The 19,937-nt window shown below is 43.2% G+C and overlaps 1 protein-coding gene across 1 annotated transcript in view; it reads right to left on the reverse strand.

Moving 5' to 3' along the window:
* The window catches only part of LOC137618086 (cadherin-99C-like), a 271,312-nt gene that overhangs the window by 37,969 nt on the left and 213,406 nt on the right, over window positions 1-19,937 (reverse strand). The window contains exon 25 of the mRNA XM_068348061.1: window positions 3,026-3,250. Within this exon, the coding sequence (XP_068204162.1) occupies window positions 3,026-3,250 (225 nt within the window). The remainder of the gene's footprint in view (window positions 1-3,025; window positions 3,251-19,937) is intronic.

A 19,937-nucleotide genomic window follows, 5' to 3' on the forward strand; every position in this document is an offset into this window, starting at 1 on the left:
GCACCTAGGATTATCCAGGAGGTTAAGAAGTTTTCTGCCTTCGATTTATCACAGTACACCTGATCCCTTCATCTTATGAATTCCTTGCCCTTAACGGTTAGGAAAAAGACTGGGATCTCAAAAGGCAAAATAGAATTCCTTGAAGAATACAAGTCTAGTCAACTAGAAGACAATACGAGTCTTCTTGGGAAAAGTAAGCAGCTTTGTAAAGCAATAGGGACTGAAAGCAATCTCATGATCTTCTGCCTGTCCTTCTCTGTCCACCCCTATATTCAAGGTCTGGCGGCCAACACCACGATGGCCTTTGAGAAAGAGGCAGTGTATCCTTGGATAATATGAGAAGCCTAGTTCTTCGGCCTTGTCCCCATATAAACCCTTGAGTAAGCACCAAGGGTAGGGTCGACTTTGCGAGAGAGGTCACTTGATTGGATCTTTGGATCCATGGACCAATATCCATGTGCAAGTCAACCCCGACTAGACCTCTTCTATATGCCGTTTAAATGGATCTGACGAATGAAATCTTTAATAAGATTCTGAAAACGTGCAGGCTTAGGCCTGCAGCGCCACTAAAGCCCATCTCATGGTCTTTGGACAAGGTCCTACATTATGCCTCACCTGTGAACAATGAGGATTGTTCCCTCAAGGATCTAACCTAAAAGGTTATTTTTCGGTTCGCTATAGCCTCTGGGGCTAGAGTTAGTGAAATAGTGCCCCTATCTGGGATGAGGGCCACATTAAGTGGGAGAACTACATCTCTTTCCTGATCCAACCTTTCTCACTAAGGACGACCTACCCACTAAGAGGTGGGGTTCCTGGAGAATCTGCCCTCTGAAGGAAGATCTCTCTAGGACTGCTAGAGTGTCTAAGGTCTATTTTCATAGAACTTCAGACTTCAGGAGAAACAGCTCTTTACAGGAGAAAACTTTGGATCAAACTATCCCTATAACTGAGGGCGAAGCTCACCTACCTTATTCGCGGAGCAGATCCTGACAGCACTACTGCAGATTAAGATCCGAGAAAAGTTGCTTCATCACTGAACCTTTCAGTGTGGACTTCAGCCTCTTCCCTCATTTACTGATCGGAGGTTGTCCCGTGTGTCTTACAGACACTATGCTAAGCAAGTCTATGGATTGAAGCATTATGTGGTGGCGGCAGGTGCTATTTTGGACCCTGTTGTCTAGCTCTGCGATGAACAGTAAATTGATTGGGACTATTAATTAAAAGGAGAAGGGGTCAGCATTTTTTGTTTGACCTCCCTTTGAATAAGTGTTGCCATGGTAACACCAAATCTGTTCAGAATCTCAGGTGTGAAATTATACGGATACCACTAGTGCCGTGTGTACATAGTACACAGTGTTGTTAGACTATTTCATGTACAGAAATTATAAAGAAAAGTCTTGTTAAAAGAGCTTTTCTTCAGTCTGAGAGTGGCACTCATCTATTTTCCCCTTTCAAAAAAGGGAACATTAATTTCTGTCAAAAAAGGGAACATTAATTTCTGTCAAAAAAGGGAACATTAATTTCTGTGTATGTCTCTTGTATAATTTCCTTATCATGCTACATTCATTTAGCATGTAGTCATTTATTAGGAATAAATGTCTATTAAAATGCAGTTGCGTCCTAATTCGCCCAACAATTGCATGTTTAAGATGCCAGAGTTCCTTGACTTACTCATGTAAGTATTTCTCATATCATTGTATGCTTACAAACAGCGGATGAGGACACTGATATTGGTTCCACAATATATACAAGCCTTGAGACCGTTTGTATTCTCAGTGTATACTTATGTTTGTTCATACAATATATGCTACCTTGAGGCCCCTTTTCTAACGTCTAAAAATGACTCTTCCCTGCAGGGGGCAGGAAGCACTAACATTGTTATGCTTAGTGATAATGACGGATAACGGTAACGTCATTTGTCTCAATTGGCCCTTTTGGCCGTAGAAATATTGTCCCAAGGTTAAGGCACTGATGAAAATCCACAGATACATTAATTCTCTGGTATGCTTCCATCAGGACGTCATGGCTTGAGCCCAAAAAACGGATTTTGAGCGAAGCGAAAAATCTATTTTTGAGTGAGATGGCCATGATGTCCTGATGGACCCACCCTTCTTTTCTATGAAAAGATCTTCACGGTTTCCCTCCCTGAACTACTGTATCTGTAGCACCATGCTCAACGCTACAAGGAATGATCGCCAGAGGGAGTTGGCGCGGTTGTGATATGATTGTAGTAGGGGAACCAGGGTAACCTCTATTGAGGCTACTCTTCTAATTCTACCACATATCCCCCTCGAAGCGTAAAGGCTATTTGGGGTGCAGATTCCCATGGGGCGTGTCAAGAATACGCCCCCTGATTATATACGATACCCTTGAGAGTAATCTTAAGGGTACTCGCGCCAGAAGTTAGAATTCTGTGAAACCTTTGGTTTGATTCTCTGGGAATATCACTGTAGTCATATATACCCTTGGGAAGCTACTAAAGGAACCTTCCATCAGGACGTCATGGCCATCTCACCCAAAATTAGATTTTTCGCTTCGCTCAAAATCCGTTTTTTCAATCTGAAGAATTGCAGGTACCTCGGCACTAATTACATGCATTTGTCAAAATTTGACAAATCAGGATAATGTTTTTTATCAATTTTATATATATATATATATTTCTAAATTCTTCCCCATAGAAATTTAAAGAGTACAGTGCATAAAAAATTTATTCTCAGGTGTTGAAAATATACCTAGCTATATCTTTTATTATCTTCTTGGCTAGCTATTACATTCATAAATAATATGAAGATATTTGATGTAATGTACTGCTGTTTTCGACATGTTTTCATAATAATAACACACAAAAAGATTAAAACGGCTAAGAATAGAAACATTGCAGCTCCAACTCATATAAAGTTAGTAGAAAAATACATCAGAATTAATGAAACCTTTTGATACAAAATGGTGCTTCCTAAATTTCTGAAAGCTATTACATGCCAGGTCCATTTTGTGATCACATAAAAAATTCTGACAGAAAACTTACCATTACTGAGACTGCAGATGAGAGTGAAACAGAAGAGCTGTTTTGAGGGACATCCTCGGCTATAACTGTCAGGTTAAATGGAAGTAGTTCTGAGGGTACTCCAGATATATTTCGTACAATTGTGATCTTTCCAGTAGGGTCAATTCGAAAATACCCACCGCGATTACTTTCTGGAACCAGTTCATACTGAATCTTGCCAAATTCAATTGAGTCATTGTCGTAAGCCTGGAAAGAGTTGAATTGTATCACAATCTGAATGCAAATAGCTAAATATACAGTGTACAGGTGAAATGCTTTCATAATACCATGTCAAATAACTTCTTAATCAAAGTAATGCTCATCAAATTCTGAAATGTTTATAACAGAATAACTTTCAAAAGAAGATAAAATTAATTTGGTGTAATAAACAAGAATTTAAGGAAGATTTATAAGGCTACTATTAGTTGTTATTGTAAAATATTTAGTACCATGATACATTTATGACACCAAAAAGGTATAAATCATATTTTTTTAAATATTGTAATAATATTTTGACTTCCCATTTTGTAAAAAAAAAAATATGGTACTGTCATAGGAGGTACAAAGGGTAATATTGTTTAAAATACAACTATATAGAAGAAAACTTGGGTTTCATGAAATATGAATAATAGCACTAATCCCCATAAAATAATTCCGAATATCACTCTTTGCTAAACTATCTCATTGCAAAGTTGGAGAAAAAAGTAAAAAGGTAAAAATACTGGTAAACAAAAATAGTAACAAATATGGATGTAAATTCTTAAATCAGAATTTGCAGATTATTTTGTATGGAAATACAGGATAAAATACAAAGCAAACTAAATTGCTAATCTATAAATAACATGATCTATGAAAATCAAAAGTTTTAGAAACAAGGCTTGCAAAACATGGTTATGCAAGTAACCAGGAATTACCATTATTTAAAAATGGCAGTATAAAAATCAATATCTCTCTTATGCAAATGAGAGAATGCTTTGATACGTCATTTTTGGAGAAGGTAACTGAAGATTATAGGTCAATTACTCTACATTTATTGTATAAAAATTCTTTAAAAAAAAATGGTTGAAATAATCTACATCTAAGTACTGTATACAAATTATATTTTCTTAAGAGAAGACAAAATGCTCAAAAAGGTTTCAGTTTCAATCTTGGGCACTGAAAAATCCCACCTATGAGAGGTGTTTGAAATAACAGACCATGTAGTAAAAGTTATAACTATGCAGCTCTCTACGAAAAAGTGTTATTACATTTTTATGTTCCTTTTGAATACATTTACTTTTGAAAAAAATATTGAATTTATGGCACCATGCATCATGTCCCTACTGAGTTCCAATATTCAAGAAAAATGTTATTTTTATTAGTAAAATAAATTTTTGAATATACTTACCCGATAATCATGTAGCTGTCAACTCCGTTGCCCGACAGAATTCTATGGAGGGATACGCCAGCTATCACAATACTAGAAGGGGGTGTACTTACCAGCGCCACCTGTGGCCAGGTACTCAAGTACTTCTTGTTGACACCTCCTCAATTATTCCTCGGTCCACTGGTTCTCTATGGGGAGGAAGGGAGGGTCGATTAAATCATGATTATCGGGTAAGTATATTCAAAAATTTATTTTACTAATAAAAATAACATTTTTCAATATTAAACTTACCCGATAATCATGTAGCTGATTCACACCCAGGGGGGTGGGTGAAAAACTAGTGTACAAGACTAAAGGATAGCTAAGTATCCCGTATTTCATATAATCAGTTATCCACAATAACAATTAAATAATAAGTACCTGGTAAGGAAGTCGACTTGAACCGTTACTCTGCCTTTAATAAGATCGTCTTCCTTACTGAGCGCAGCGTTCCTCTTGGGAGGCTGAATCAACTCAAAGGTGCTAAAGTATACAGGGCTGCAACCCATACTAAAGGACCTCATCACAACCTTTAACCTCGGCGCTTCTCAAGAAAGAATTGACCACCCGCCAAATCAACAAGGATGTGGAAGGCTTCTTAGCCGACCGTACAACCCATAAAAAGTATTCAAGAGAAAGGTTAAAAGGTTATGGGATTATGGGAATGTAGTGGCTGAGCCCTCGCCTACTACTGCATTCGTTGCCACGAATGGTCCCAGGGTGTAGCAGTACTCGTAAAGAGACTGGACATCTTTGAGATAGAATGATGCGAACACTGACTTGCTTCTCCAATAGGTTGCATCCATAACACTCTGCAGAGAATGGTTCTGTTTGAAGGCCACTGAAGTAGCCACAGCTCCCACTTCATGTGTCCTTACCTTCAGCAAAGCAAGGTCTTCTTCCTTCAGATGAGAATGTGTTTCTCTAATCAGAAGCCTGAATAGTAAGAAACTGAGTTCTTAGAACTTGGAAAAGAAGGTTTCTTGATAGCACACTATAAGGCTTCTGATTGTCCTTGTAAAGGTTAAGACCTTTTTAGATAGTACCTAAGAGCTCTAACTGGGCAAAGTACTCTCTTCAGATCATTCCCCACCAAGTTGGACAGGCTTGGGATCTCGAACGACTTAGGCCAAGGACGTGAAGGAAGCTCGTTTAGCAAAAACCGAGCTGCAAGGAACATGTAGCCGTTTCAGATGTGAAAACAATGATCCTGCTGAAGGCGTGGATCTCACTTACTCTTTTAGCTGTTGTCAAGCACACGAGGAAAAGAGTTTTTAATGTGAGGTCCTAAAAAGAGGCTGATTGGAGAGGTTCAAATCTTGATGACATAAGGAACCTTAGGACCACGTCTAGATTCCAGCCTGGAGTGGACAACCGACGTTCCTTTGAGGTCTCAAAAGACCTAGGGAGGTCCTGTAGATCTTTGTTGGTGGAAAGATCCAAGCCTCTGTGGCGGAAAACCGCTGCCAACATACTTCTGTAACCCTTGATCGTAGGAGCTGAAAGGGATCTTACTTTCCTTAGATATAACAGGAAGTCAGCAATCTGGGTTACAGTGGTACTGGTTGAGGAAACTGCATTGGTCTTGTACCAGCTACGGAAGACTTCCCCTTGAGACTGATAGATTCTGAGAGTGGATGTTCTCCTTGCTTTGGCAATCGCTCTGGCTGCCTCCTTCGAAAAGCCCCTAGCTCTTGAGAGTCTTTCGAAAGTCTGAAGGCAGTCAGACGAAGAGCGTGGAGGATTGGGTGTACCTTCTTTACGTGAGGTAGACTTAGAAGGTTCACTCCTAGAGGAAGAGTCCTGGGAATGTCGACCAGCCATTGCAGTACCTCTAAGAACCATTCTCTCGCGGACCAGAGCGGAGCCAACCAACGTCAGCCGTGTCCCTTTGTGAGAGGAGAACTTCTGAAGTACCCTGTTGACAATCTTGAACGGCGGGAATGCATACAGGTCGAGATGGAACCAATCCAGCAGAAAAGCATCCACGTGAACTGCTGCTGGGTCTGGAATCGGAGAACAATACAACAGGAGTCTCTAGGTTATCGAGGTAGTGAACAGATCTATGGTTGGCTGACCCCACAGGGCCCAAAGTCTGTTGCAAACATTCTTGAGAAGGGTCCACTCTGTGGGGATGACCTGACCCTTCCGTCTGAGGTGATCTGCCATGACATTCATACCGCCCTGAATGAACCTCGTTACCAGTTAGCTTTCGATCTTTAGACCAGATGAGTAGGTCCCTTGCGATCTAGAACAACTTCCACGAAAGAGTCCCTCCCTGCTTGAAGATGTAAGCCAGGGCTGTGGTGTTGTCAGAGTCCACCTCCACCACTTTGTTAAGCTGGAGGGACTTGAAGTTTATCAAGGCCAGAATAACCGCCAACAACTCCTTGTAATTGATGTGAAGTGTCCTTTGCTCCTGATTCCATGTTCCCGAGCATTCTTGTCCGTCCAAAGTCGCACCCCAGCCCGTGTCTGATGCGTCCGAGAGGAGACGGCGGTCGTGTTTCTGAACAGCCAAAGGTAGACTTCCTTGAGAAGAAAGCTGTTCTTACACCACGCGAGAGAAGACCTCCTCTCTTCGGAAACAGGAACTGAGACCGTCTCTAGCGTCATGTCCTTTATCCAGTGAGCAGCTAGATGATACTGAAGGGGGGGGAGGTGGAGTCTCCCTAACACGATGAACAGGGCCAGCGATGAAAGTGTCCCTGTTAGACTCATCCACTACCTGACTGAGCATCGGTTCCTTCTCAGCATGCTCTGGATGCATTCTAGGGCTTGGAAGATCCTTGGGGCCGACGGAAAAGTCCGAAAAGCTCGACTCTGAAGATCCATACCCAAGGAGACAATGGTCTGGGATGGAACGAGCTGAGACTCCTCAAAATTGACCAGGAGGCCCAGTTCCTTGGTCAGATCCATAGTCCATTTGAAAATCTCCAGACAGCGACGACTTGTGGGAGCTCTTAAAAGCCAGTCGTCTGACGGAGCCGGACACAAGATCATGGTACTGCTGCACAGTCTGTGAACTGTCAATCATGGGCAAGCGAGGAAGTACAGTGACAACCCGAATCTGTCTAGACTGTCTGGGTCGTACAGACAACTCCTTATCGGGTTGCTGAGGTTGCCGCACTGCGTCACAACAAGTCACTTCTGTTGGTTGTTGAACGTCTTCCCCGTGACACATTGACTCCGTAAACAAAAAATCCTCTAACAAGGACTAAGCTTGGACTGCATGTCTTGCAACACAGCTCAAGGTCTATGGGAGCAGGTGTGGTAACAGACGGGATTAGCGACTGAAGTGGAACCATTACCTTCCCTGGAAGCATGTTACGCTTAAATAAAAGTCCATAGGAGGCTATGCAGCTAAAGGCTCCCTCCAAATGACAGAGTCCTCAAGGGAATATCAGAAGGAGGGAGAAAAGAACTTTCTCATCTACAGGGACCATATCCTAGAAAAGCTAAGTTCTCTCAGTGAGGGTTCACTGGTGCAAAAGCAGCAGACTAGAAGGCAACGTTATGAAACTGCTTGACAGTCTAGTGAGTTGGCAACAACCAAAGATGTGTGACTGAGAAGCATGCGGTAAGGTATGCAGAGCATGTTGTATGCAGAGTATGCTGTATGCAGAGCATGCTGAATGTAGAGCATGTTGAATGCAGAGCATGCTGAATGCAGAGCATGCTGTATGCAGAGCATGTTGTATGCAGAGCATGCTGAATGCAGAGCATGCTGTATGCAGAGCATGTTGTATGCAGAGCATGCTGTATGCAGAGCATGCTGTATGTAGAGCATGTTGTATGCAGAGCATGCTGAATGCAGAGCATGCTGTATGCAGAGCATGTAGTATGCAGAGCATGCTGTAAGCAGAGCATGCTGTATGTAGAGCATGCTGTAAGGTAAGCAGAGCGTGTGCATGGCGTTTAACATTTCTCAGAAATTCCATGACCAGTGCTAGAGTGCTTTATGCATGCTTGCATGGGGTTTAAATATCAACATAATATTTACCTTACATTCATAACTCATGATTCATATTTTTTGCCATATTCTGCGATATTGTTAAAAATATATTGCAAGGAATACAAATATATTTTTATAAGTAATACAAATAACCTCCATTATCATAAGGTTTGAAAATGGAGGTAAGGTATGCTGAACAGCAGAGTCAGAACGAGCTGGAACAACAATAGTTGTGGTTTCCTCTTCAAGACTCTGTTGAGGGAACACCTGAGGCTCAGTCTGCAAAGGCTGATCAAAGGAAGTAGCAGAAGGTAGGCGCATGGGTGGAGGAGGCTGACTCCTGGCATGAGTGGCTGAACCCAAGGGTTGCGCTTGCTGAGCGGTTGGCGGAAGCGGAGTAGCAAGTTCCTGTTCCTGTGGTGTGAGCGGAGCGCGATGAGGTAGAGGCTGCGCAGAACAAGGTAAATGTCTCGCAAGCTGAGGCTCCTGAGGCGCAAGGCTAAGGTGTAGTGGTGCTTGCCTTGTGGAGGGTTGAGCTCGCTGCAGCGAGAGCTGAGGAGACTGACTCAAGGACGGGAGAGGTTGTTGTACCTCAACCGAGTGTTGCATCACTGGTGGAGCAGCAAGTGGAGGTGGAGGAAGAGAGGTATAATCCTCCTGATCCCATTGTAAAGGTTGCCTTAAAGAAGGCGGAGGCTGAGCACCACTGGGAACAGCCAACTCAGAACGTGGCTCAACATCGTACGCCTGGCAGGTGGTACTGCGATCAGGCGGAGCGAGCGCAGGCGGAGGGAGTGTAGGCGGAGGCGGAGGCGCAACACTCTCAGCCCGACACTCACGCATCAAGACCGAAAGTTGTGACTGCATGGACTGCAGTAGAGTCAACTTGGGGTCGGCAGACACTAAGGTCTGCTGAGGTAAAGCCTTAACAGCAGAGATCTGTTGCGGCAGAACCTTACTCCTCTTAGGCGGAGTGATTCAACTGATGACTGAGGAGAGTCAGAGCTAACCCAATGACTGCATCCGGGTTGTTGAACTCTAACTTCGTACGTCTGGCATAGGTCTGGACTTTATGTTTAAGAGGTCTTGAGACCTGAGACCAGCGTTTTCTCCCCTAAATTTCTTCTGCAGACGAGCAAAATAAGGGCTCAATCGTCTGCGGGTGGGAGTGACGGTCTCGGTAAGACACGCCCACAACCACCGAGGATACTTCTGTGCGCCGATCAAGGCCTGCTGAACCCTTTTGTCCTTCGACATTGCTTCTCCCCTGGGCTTGGGAGCTTGCAAGAGGTCCCGGACTGGGAGAACGACTGGCGCGCACAGAAGTACCCTCACGCACAACACTGACACACTTTGCGCTAATCACTTATCACTTTGATTTTCTGTTTGCACTTATTTCACTGAACTCGAAACTTTAAGTGGTTTGTACCTGAAACACGCAATTCTATCCTTTCTCAAAAGTTAGTAATTGCGAAAACAGAATTACAATGTAACAGAAAAATCTAATGAAAGATAAATAATTCAGTGGCTGGAAAGAGACTAAACACTAGATCACTCTAGAAACGTTTACTTTCTTCCCCTAAAGAGACTAGGGAGAAGAGCAAAAACGATAACAACGTTACTCGTACGCCTGGCAGGCTTGAATGAAACGTTTATCCTCCTCTTTCTCCCTCCGTCTCTATCTCTCTCTCTCTCTCTCTCTTGACTTAGAACCTGAGAGAAGAGCCCAATCATATATATCGTTAAAACATATTATTGTTAAAGGAAAAAACTGAAATATTTCCCAAAATGAAAAGTTCCTTTATAAGGATTAAAACCATTAAGTTAAGAAAGAATGAACAAAACGCTAGACACGGTTACTCTTACTGCAATGTGAAACCGTGAAAATTCTTTCTCTATCGTAACGATAGAGTGCAAGTTGAACGTTCTGAACGTCAACAACTGCAGAGACAAAACGTTAGTTCAACTTTGAAAACAGTACTAGACTTATCAAAGAAATTCTTTCAAAGACATTAAAATAGCATAATATGTTAACAGGTAAAACCGAAATGACGGGCTCAATGTTAATTAACTTCGGTACCAAGAAAAGACCGCCTACTATTAGGAAGGTCGAATATAAACAAATATAAAAATTAATTTTAATAAGTTTATAAAAAAAAAGGAAGTTAATCGAAGAGGCCTATAAGAGGCGGAGAGATATAAAATAAATCTATAACTTTTGTTAAGCAAAATTAAGAAAGAGAGTCTATACTCTCTTAGACACCAACACTTCCGTCTAAGGGAAGGGTCGGCCATTTAAAGGTGAAAGAGAGTTCATACTCTCTTCGTCACCATAATTAATCAAATTAATTCCAAAAGCTAACTAAGCTAATATAGAAGTTTCCAGTAAAGCGACAGCCGAAATCAAAGAGAAATACTTCACCAAAGTCGTGAAAATACTCCAAGAACATAAGCGTATCCCAGAACGTCTTGCCGGAAGCACGACAGAGGAATAATTGAGGAGGTGTCAACAAGAAGTACTTGAGTACCTGGCCACAGGTGGCGCTGGTAAGTACACCCCCTTCTAGTATTGTGATAGCTGGCGTATCCCTCCATAGAATTCTGTCGGGCAACGGAGTTGACAGCTACATGATTATCGGGTAAGTTTAATATTGAAAACTTGATCATAAATAAAATGAAAAATAGAGTCCAATGTCCCATTATGGCCATGAAGTTTTATTAGAAAAAATTAAAACAGGGGAAAAGATCCTTGTTGGTCTTGTGGGGTTAGGATTTCATACAATGCTCTCTCCAAGAATGTGATGTCTTTTCTTTAAGATTTTAGTATCCCATGTTTAGTAATTCCACCATTTTTTATAAATCCCCGAGGGATAGGTCATTAGTTTTCTTATATTCTCAATGATATCAAATAAAAGTTTACTGCAAGTCTTTCTAAGATATTTTCTTTATATTTCTTTGTCTGCTCGTTTAGATATTTACAATTTTAATGTTATGATTATGCTGAAAGATGCACAGTTTGAGATGATACTTAAATATGCCAAAAGGGTAAAATTTTCCCAGAAAAATACACATGTGAATATATTATGCTCAAGATGTCTTGCTCATGTGGGCACATTTGTTACATGTAGTGTATATATTATATGTTGCATATATATTTCCATGTGGTGAGCAATATTTTTTGGATTTGAGGAAAGGGGCTCACCACTGGTTAGTAAATAACCCTAAAATATAAGTATGTACTTATGATCCCCAGTGGTGTGGAAAATTATTGCTAAAAGCCCATATTTATAAATATTAATTCTATTAATTAATCTGTACAAAAAACTTCTAATGTCTGCTTTCTAAAAATAATGACTAATTTTTGTCATTCAAAAATGATAAAATATGGAATTTTATAGCCTGAAATCTGTATTCACTTTTAGAAAAACATTAAAAACTATATGAAAAATAGTCACCTTTAAAAGTGACTTCTATGCATTAATAAAATATTACGTAAAAAATTAAAAATGCTAGGAAAATTTCAATGTATCACTTTTAGTGCATGGGATTCTCTTTCAAATTGTTTTTAAATAAAAAAGATTGGTCAACAAACAAAAAAGTGTTAGGAGTTTGGAATAGCCCCAAAAAAACATTGTTTTAATGGGATAGAGTTATGCCGCTTAAACTATTTCAAGGAAAAGCAAGTCTCGAGCAATTCAAAGTACTGTACATACAGTAAGTACGCTGGGTTTTTTAGATTTTGTGAATCCTTCCTTCACTATCTAACCCTCATCTCAATGTGGAAGTTAACAATATGAATGCCAGGGGAGGCTCATAGAAACAAACTGAATTTTAATATTATTATTATTATTATTATTATTACTTACTAAGTTGCAACCCTATTTGGAAAAGCAGGATGCTATAAGCCCAAGGGCTCCAACAGGGAAAATAGCCCAATGAGGAATGGAAATAAGGCAATAAATAAACTACAGGTAATCAACAATTAAAATAAAATATTTTAAGAATAGTAACATTATTAAAATAAATCCTTTACATATAAACTATAAAAACTTTTAAAAAAACAAGAGGAAGAGAATTAAAATAGAATAGTTTGCCCAATATACCATCAAGCAAGAGAACTCTACTCCAAGACAGCGGAAGACCATGGTACAGAGGCTATGGCACTATCCAAAACTAGAGAAAAATGGTTTGATTTTGGAGAGTTCTTTTTCTAGAAGAGCTGCTTACCATAGCTACAGTCTCTCTTCTACCCCTACCAAGAGGAAAGTAGCCACTGAACAATTACAGTGCAGTAGTTAACCCATTGAGCGAGGAAGAATTGTTTGATAATCAGTGTTGTCAGATGTATGAGGACAGGAGAATATGTAAAGAATAGGCCAGACTATTATTTGTATGTGTAGGCAAGGGGAAAATGAGCCATTACCAGAGAGAAAGATCCAGTATAATATTAATACTGTCTGGCCAATCAAAGAACCCATTAACTCTCTAGCGGTAGTATCTCAACGGTGACTGGTGACCCAGTCAACCTACAACCCATAATAATATTACTTATTTCTATACTTACCTAGTAATCATATACATGCCCCCTACCTTCCCCACTGACTAGTAATGTTAAGAGATTGTTGACTTTGAAACTAAAACACAAAGAGATTCAATCTAATCATGTGGTAGTATAGAATCCACTACATGATCCCAATACTAAATTTAAAGGGGCAGGGTAATTACAAGGTAAAAAAAAAAAAAAAATTATTACTTTAAGGGTAGAAATTGACATGTTACAAATTTTAAGAGAGAAGCAACATGAACACCAAGCGAATATTGAATAAAATAAAGGGATTTTGACAAAGGAAAAATCTATTTCTGGGGAGAGACCTGTGACGGCCGGTGGAAAAGTCCTTCTATCTACCTTTTCTGATATAAATCTTCCAAATATACCAGAGAAAATAAAAGCATGGAATGCAGAGGTTACTACCCTCGCGCGAGCACCTCGTGAGTGTCGTGTCTACATCGGGGGCGTGTGAAAGCCACTATTCACAGGCTGTCTTCCAATTAGATAACTCCTTCATCAAAGGGAAGGGCCGTAACAAAGACCCCAGAAACCACACTTGCACCACGCCACCGCCACCCACACGAACACCCTCCAGGTCATCCTTCTGTTTTGGACTTGCCCACAAAGCTAAAAATTTTTTTGCCCAGTGTTTCTCGAAGTGTTTGTCGTTAATTCAACATGACTGACGTTGCTACTTCACCTTTACCAATGTTAAGTACCATAGTTTGTTTTGACAGTTTATTGCAGTACCGGGCATTTGTTCTGTTTCCAGTATTGTGGATTTTATTTTTGGAAGCGATTGGCCTGCCTCGGTATCGGCAGCCATTTTGGGTTGTGTTCGCTTCAGTAAATTTTCAAGTTATTATTGCCCTTCTGGTACTCTGTCATCTAGGTTATATCACTTACGTTTTATGACCAATTTTATTATCATTTTTTATTATTAGTTTTTGGGCTCAAGCCATGTCGTCCTGATGGAAGTTCCTATAGGGTAGCTTCCTAGGGTATATTACAACTACGGCGATATTCCCAGAGAATTTACCTTAAGGTACCAGAATTCTAACTCCTGGAGCGAGTATCCCTCGTGAAAGGGATATCGCGACATATCAGAGGACGTATTCTAGACACGTCACATGGCAATCTACAACCTGGACAGAGATTTCGTCTCGTAGGAGGTGATTGACGAGATACGAATTCGGGAAAGAAAAAGGGGAGCCGCTCCCAAGGCTTCCCTATCCCCCGATTCGTATGCGTGCCTGGCGCCATCTGTATTCCTTTTTGCGTAGCTTAACAACTCGGTGTTTTTTCCTGTTTTTCTCGCAAATCTTGGATTTATTCGACTTTTCATGGCTTCTTCGTCTTCGTCGGCCTCTGATAAGTTGAGTATAGTGTCTGTTATGTATAAATGTAGGCTCTTGGTAAATTTTGAGTGATTAATAGGATTAATCTTTGATACAAGAGCCGTAGCCTACCAGAGGTGTCCTGGACACTGTCGCTCGCTAGGTATAAATTAGTTAGTCAGAGCGACATTCCTGGTTGTTTTGCTTGAATAAATTTTAGCTATTTAGCATTACATAGGATTTCCTTTCGTGCTTAGTATTTTTGGCGAAGTATTCGCCATTCTGGCCTACGCTAGGCCATGTAGCCTAGTCGTTTGGTCCTAGTACTTCATGCATGATTTTGGTTTTTCCGAGTGTAATTAAAATTTTATTGAAGCTTTAGGCTATATTTTATACATTTTAGACTGTGTGGAATATTTCCAAGATTGTATACGTGTGAGTTTCGGTGAATTAGGTAATCGATTCTCTTGGTGCCTAGGCTAATTGCTTATGGAGCCTTAGTATACTTTATCATACTCCCCGGTTGCTTTCTTTTCTTCGGAGAAGGTATGCAATCCCTTTCCCTCTGTTTAAGCCTTGGGCTTATCCCTAAGTGGTTTTTTCCGAATTTATTTTCGATAAAACTATACTAGGGTGTTACTGTACCTTCCTGTTCCTGTAGTTATGGTTCAAGAGGGACAGAACAACAGAGTTTTTAGTCTGAGTCTGTGTTGTCTGGCTTGGGGCAGAGTCCCCCTCGCTGACCTAACACATACAAAGGGAGCTTAGCTCCCTTAGGTCACTACCAAAGGTTTCTGTAGTTATGATTCCTTCTTTTGTGATCGACCAGACTAAGTCCTGTTGCTGTTCTCGGGGGAGGATAAGTTCTTCCCTTGGGAGTAGCAACGCCTTCCTTGCTTTGGTGCTCTGGAAGCTGGCAAGTATTGCTGGCCTTTTCCCTTAGATCTCCCTTAGGCTAAGATAAGTTTCTTGGCTGCGGGTGATCTGTCACTAAAGCAAGGTTGGCAGGACCCTCTTGTCCCTTCCCCCTCTATCTCCGTAATGGCCTAGCCATTACTGTACTGTACCTTGCCGGCCGGCAGAGCTGGCCGGCAGGGGTCTTACTGTACTGTACGTCGTTCTACTTCTGGACCTAGTATAGGTTGGGATGTGGAATTGACTCAGCCCATTGCCGGCCGGCAGAGCTGCTGGCCGGCAAGGGTCTTATGTTTTCGAGTGCTGCCCGGACCTCTCTTGGTCCCTCATCCATGCCTGCCGGCAGAGCCGGACGGCATTGGTCAAGGAAGCCTGAATTAGTTTCTCCCCTTCCTTATATGCACTCTTTCGGTTGCCGGGCTTGGAGGTAGTGTACACTCTTATCCCGGCATCCATTCTATTTTCTTCTAGTGCTGTACCTGTCCCGGCTGCCGGCCTATGAGGCCGGCAGCCGGGCAGGTGTAGTTCTCTGGTTCTTTTGCTGCCGGCTGGCATCGGTCTTGTACCTTTGCCGGCCGGCTTATGTCAGTCCTTGTCTGCCGGTCACCAAGAGTGTGGCCGGCAGCTGGGTACTACCTTGTGTAGTTGCTGGCCGGCAGTCATTGCCGGCCAACACTGGCTGTTACCGGCCGGCAGTTGCTGCCGACCGGCACAGGCATTTGAACCAGAGTGCTGCCGCCCTATAGCTGTTAAGTAGTATACTTTAAAGCTAGTTGTGGTGTGTGCCGGCCGGCAAAGGCAGGCCGGCACACATCCCCCTATACTGTACTAGTATTCTTCTGTATAGCATATACAATAAGAAGAAAACTATAGTAAAGGTTTTGGTACAGCACTGTATCTTCTAACACTATTGTGTTTTCTTGCACATCCCTTTGCTGTTGCCCTCAGATAGGAAGCTGAGTTCTTCCCTGTCTATTATCCAGGATTTTAAAATCATTGCTTAGGTGTGAGCTCCACCTGTTTCCTCTGGAAACCTTGCATTGGTTACTCTAGAAGAGATAAACCATTTTTGATTTTATTATCTGGAAGGCTGCAACAATGGGTTGTGAGGGAAACACAAGTGTGTGTCTTTCCTTTCTGAATTGTTATGCTATACTATGCATATCCAGTGATACATAGTTCACTTGATACTCATGGAAATTTCTTCTCTTTACAGAAGGACACTCCGAAGTGGGGAAGTGCTTTCTGCAATGTCAGCAGCAAGAACCTCTGCGGACATGAGTTTTGTAGGAGACACGCAGCATACGCTGTCTCCAAGGATGATCTCCGGTATTGGGACCCTCAGGTATGTACTGTGTGCACTAACCTGATTAATGAGACATTTAAATAGCTAGGAAGAAGCTTCGTACCTGGGTAAGGGGCTTCCAAAAGAACACTTCTGGCCCTTATCTTCCAAGTGAGAAGATGAGGGCGTATCTTTTCCCTAAGGCATCAGCTGATGCAGTGATTCCCCAGCCTCAAGAGGAGATCCCCTAAGTTCAGATCCAGGTGGATGCTGAAGTCGCGGTCGCGATGCAAGACATCCAGCTAAATGACAGGATATCTGATGTGGACGGGTATCAGGAGGAAGACCTCCTGGCAGAAGCCCAGGATGAAGTTCAAGCCCCTCTACATCGGCCGGTCTCCCAGTAGAGCTGGGACAGGCCCTCTCTTCTATTGTTGGAATGATCCAACAAATGCAGAAGGAGAATCAGGAGAAGGCGGCTGCAATGGAACTGCGAATGCAGTGCCTTGCAGAATCACATGGGCCCCAGAAAAAGCTCAATGTGAAAGACCTTCCCTTGTGCTCAGATGCTAACCCATGGAGGTATGCTGAGCACATGCCGATGACGACTGGAAAGATCGTCATCTCGGATAAGCTGGGCTCAGTTCCCCTGGAGGGTGGAATTCTGGCCCAGCAAGGCATCATATCCGGACTGTTATGTCCGGCTGAGGAAGGAACCAGCTTCAAAGGAGGAGACAGAGCCGAAGGAGGTCATAAGGATGGACCATGCTAAGGCTCAAGCTCTACTTTCATCCTCGATGAAAGAGAGGGGCTTCTCTAACTCAAAGGTAGCTGCATTGAATAGGAAGCTCCCTTCCTTTGTGTCCTCGCCTACTAGAGCCTTCCCCCTTTTACAGAAAGGGTTTCTGGCTGTACTAAAAGCAATCGAGGCCGGCAAGTCTTGCCCCTCCCTAGAGGAGTGTAAACCCTTGTCGCTGGCCCTGCCTATGGACCACAAAGACTGGAAGGACGTCCATCTTACGTTCTCAGTGGGAAAGTTGGAGGCTGATATTGCCGGACGTCAGTTCGGCAAGGACCTCCCTAAGCTGTCTGACTTTCTTTTGCGAAGTGAGTTCGATACAAAAGAAAGACTGACTGCCTCAATGTCTCTTCAGACTACTCTCGAGACGATGGCAAGTGACCCCAAGGTCCATGAAATGTTCATGGTAGTGGCCAAGCCTCATCTGGCCACAGTGACGAAGGACCTTTATGGCTTCGTCAAGGCAAGGAGAGCTTGTAGGGAGTTCGTGTTTACCTCGGCTACGGTGAGGCACGAGCTAAAGAAACTAATCTCCTCCAACATTTGGGGAAAAGACCTTTTTCCCTACCGACTTGGTCAAAGAAGTTTTTGATAAAGCTGCCTTGGAGAATAGAAACCTTCTCCAGAAGTGGGGCCTGGCTATCAAAAGAAAGTCTTCCCCGGATGAGGGTCCTCAACCAAAGAGGAAGACTATGAGGACTAGGCTACCGTCTCGGCCAGCCTCTTAGACAGCAACAGCAACTGCAATTGCCATTGCCCCCAGTGCCCCAGATCGTGGCACAAACCCCGACCACCTTTCAGTGGGTACCCCAGGCCGTGTCGACACAGTCCACGGCATTCACCCCAGCGTTCGAAGGGCAGTCTACTTCCTTTCGAGCAAAGCCTAGAGGAGCAGCCAGAGGCTCGTCTAGACGCCCCTCAAGGGGAAGGGGATTCAGGGGTGGTCGTGGTCAGGAAGGCAAGACCTCAGGACGGCAGTCCAAGTGAGGTGATACCGGTAGGAGGGAGACTTCTGAAATTTCGGGATCGGTGGACCTTCGATCCCTGGGCCCACAGCCTACTCAAGAATGGACTGGGCGGGAGCTGGTACAGCACTCCACCCCCGTACCTTCGGTTTTTCCAACACTCCACCCCCGTTATGGAGGAGTACGTTCAAGAACGGTTGGAGAAAAAGGGTGAAGCCCATCAATTTCTAAGGGAGGCTGTTTTGTGTTCCCAAGAAAGACTCGGAAAAGCTCAGAGTCATTCTGGACTTGTCGCCACTTAACAAGTTCATAGTGAATTGCAAATTCAAAATGCTAACACTGCAACACATAAGGACCTTACTGCCCAAGAGGGCATATTCCGTCTCTGTAGACTTGTCAGACGCCTACTGGCACATTCCAATTAGCCATCGACTCTCCCCCTACCTAGGGTTCAGGCTACAACGAAGACTATACGCCTTCGGAGCCATGCCATTCGGGCTAAACATAGCCCCAAGGATTTTTACGAAGCTTGCGAGCGTAGCTCTCAAGCAATTTCGCCTAAAGGGAATTCAGGTAGTAGCCTACCTGGACGACTGGTTGGTGTGGGCAGCATCCGAGACAGAATGCTTGCAAGCTTCCAGTCAAGTGATCCAGTTCCTAGAGTACCTAGGCTTCAAGATCAACAGAAAAAGTCTCGACTTTCTCCATCTCAAAAGTTCCAGTGGCTAAGATCCACTGGGACCTTTTGTCACACCGTTTCTCCACCCCGGCGAAGAAAAGGAAGGAGATAGCGGGTTCTGTCAAGAGACTTCAAGATTCCGAAAGGATATCAAGACACGAGCAGGAGAGAGTACTGCGCTCTCTCCAGTTTGCTTCGGTGACAGACCCAGTGCTAAGAGCACAGCTAAAGGATGCAATCGGAGTTTGGAGAAGTTATGCATCAAACGCGTGAAGATATCTGAGAAGACCAGCCGCTTCGGCTAGGTACTCTTCTCAGGCCTTGGTCCCAAGCCAGACATCTAAAGAAGTCAGGTTCTTCTTCAGCCACCTCCCCCGTCGGTGACGATTCACTCAGACGCCTCAAAGGAGGGATGGGGAGGTCACTCTCATCGGAAAAAAGTCCAGGGGACTTGGTCCAGGCTATTCAAGACCTTTCTCATAAAACTTTCTAGAAGCTAGGGCAGTGCTCCTTACCTTAAAGAAAGTCTCCCCGCGTCATTCGTTCCACATAAAGTGGTAATAGACAGCGAGGTAGTTGTAAGATACTTGAATCGACAAGGATCGAGGTCACCACCTCTCAACCAGGTGATGTTGGCCGTCTTCCGATTGGCGGAAAAGAAGAAGTGGTACCTGTCGGCAGTTCACCTTCAAGGAGTCCGCAATGTGACAGCGGACGCTCTATCCAGGTTCACACCGATAGAGTCGGAATGGTCCTTAGACGCAGGATCATTCTCCTTCATTCTGAATCAGTCCCAGAACTGCAGATAGACCTCTTTGCGACGAAAGACAACAAGAAGTTGCCCCTGTACGTGCCCCGTACGAGGACCCCTTAGCGGAAGCAGTGGACGCGATGTCCCTCGACTGGAACAGATGGTCCAAGATTTATCTGTTCCCTCCTCACAACCTTCTGTTGAGGGTCCTCAACAAACTGAGATCCTTCAAAGGGTAGCGGCAATAGTGGCCC

The sequence above is a fragment of the Palaemon carinicauda genome, chromosome 24 (assembly GCF_036898095.1).
Source record: "Palaemon carinicauda isolate YSFRI2023 chromosome 24, ASM3689809v2, whole genome shotgun sequence".
Classification (NCBI taxonomy): Eukaryota; Metazoa; Arthropoda; class Malacostraca; order Decapoda; family Palaemonidae; genus Palaemon; species Palaemon carinicauda.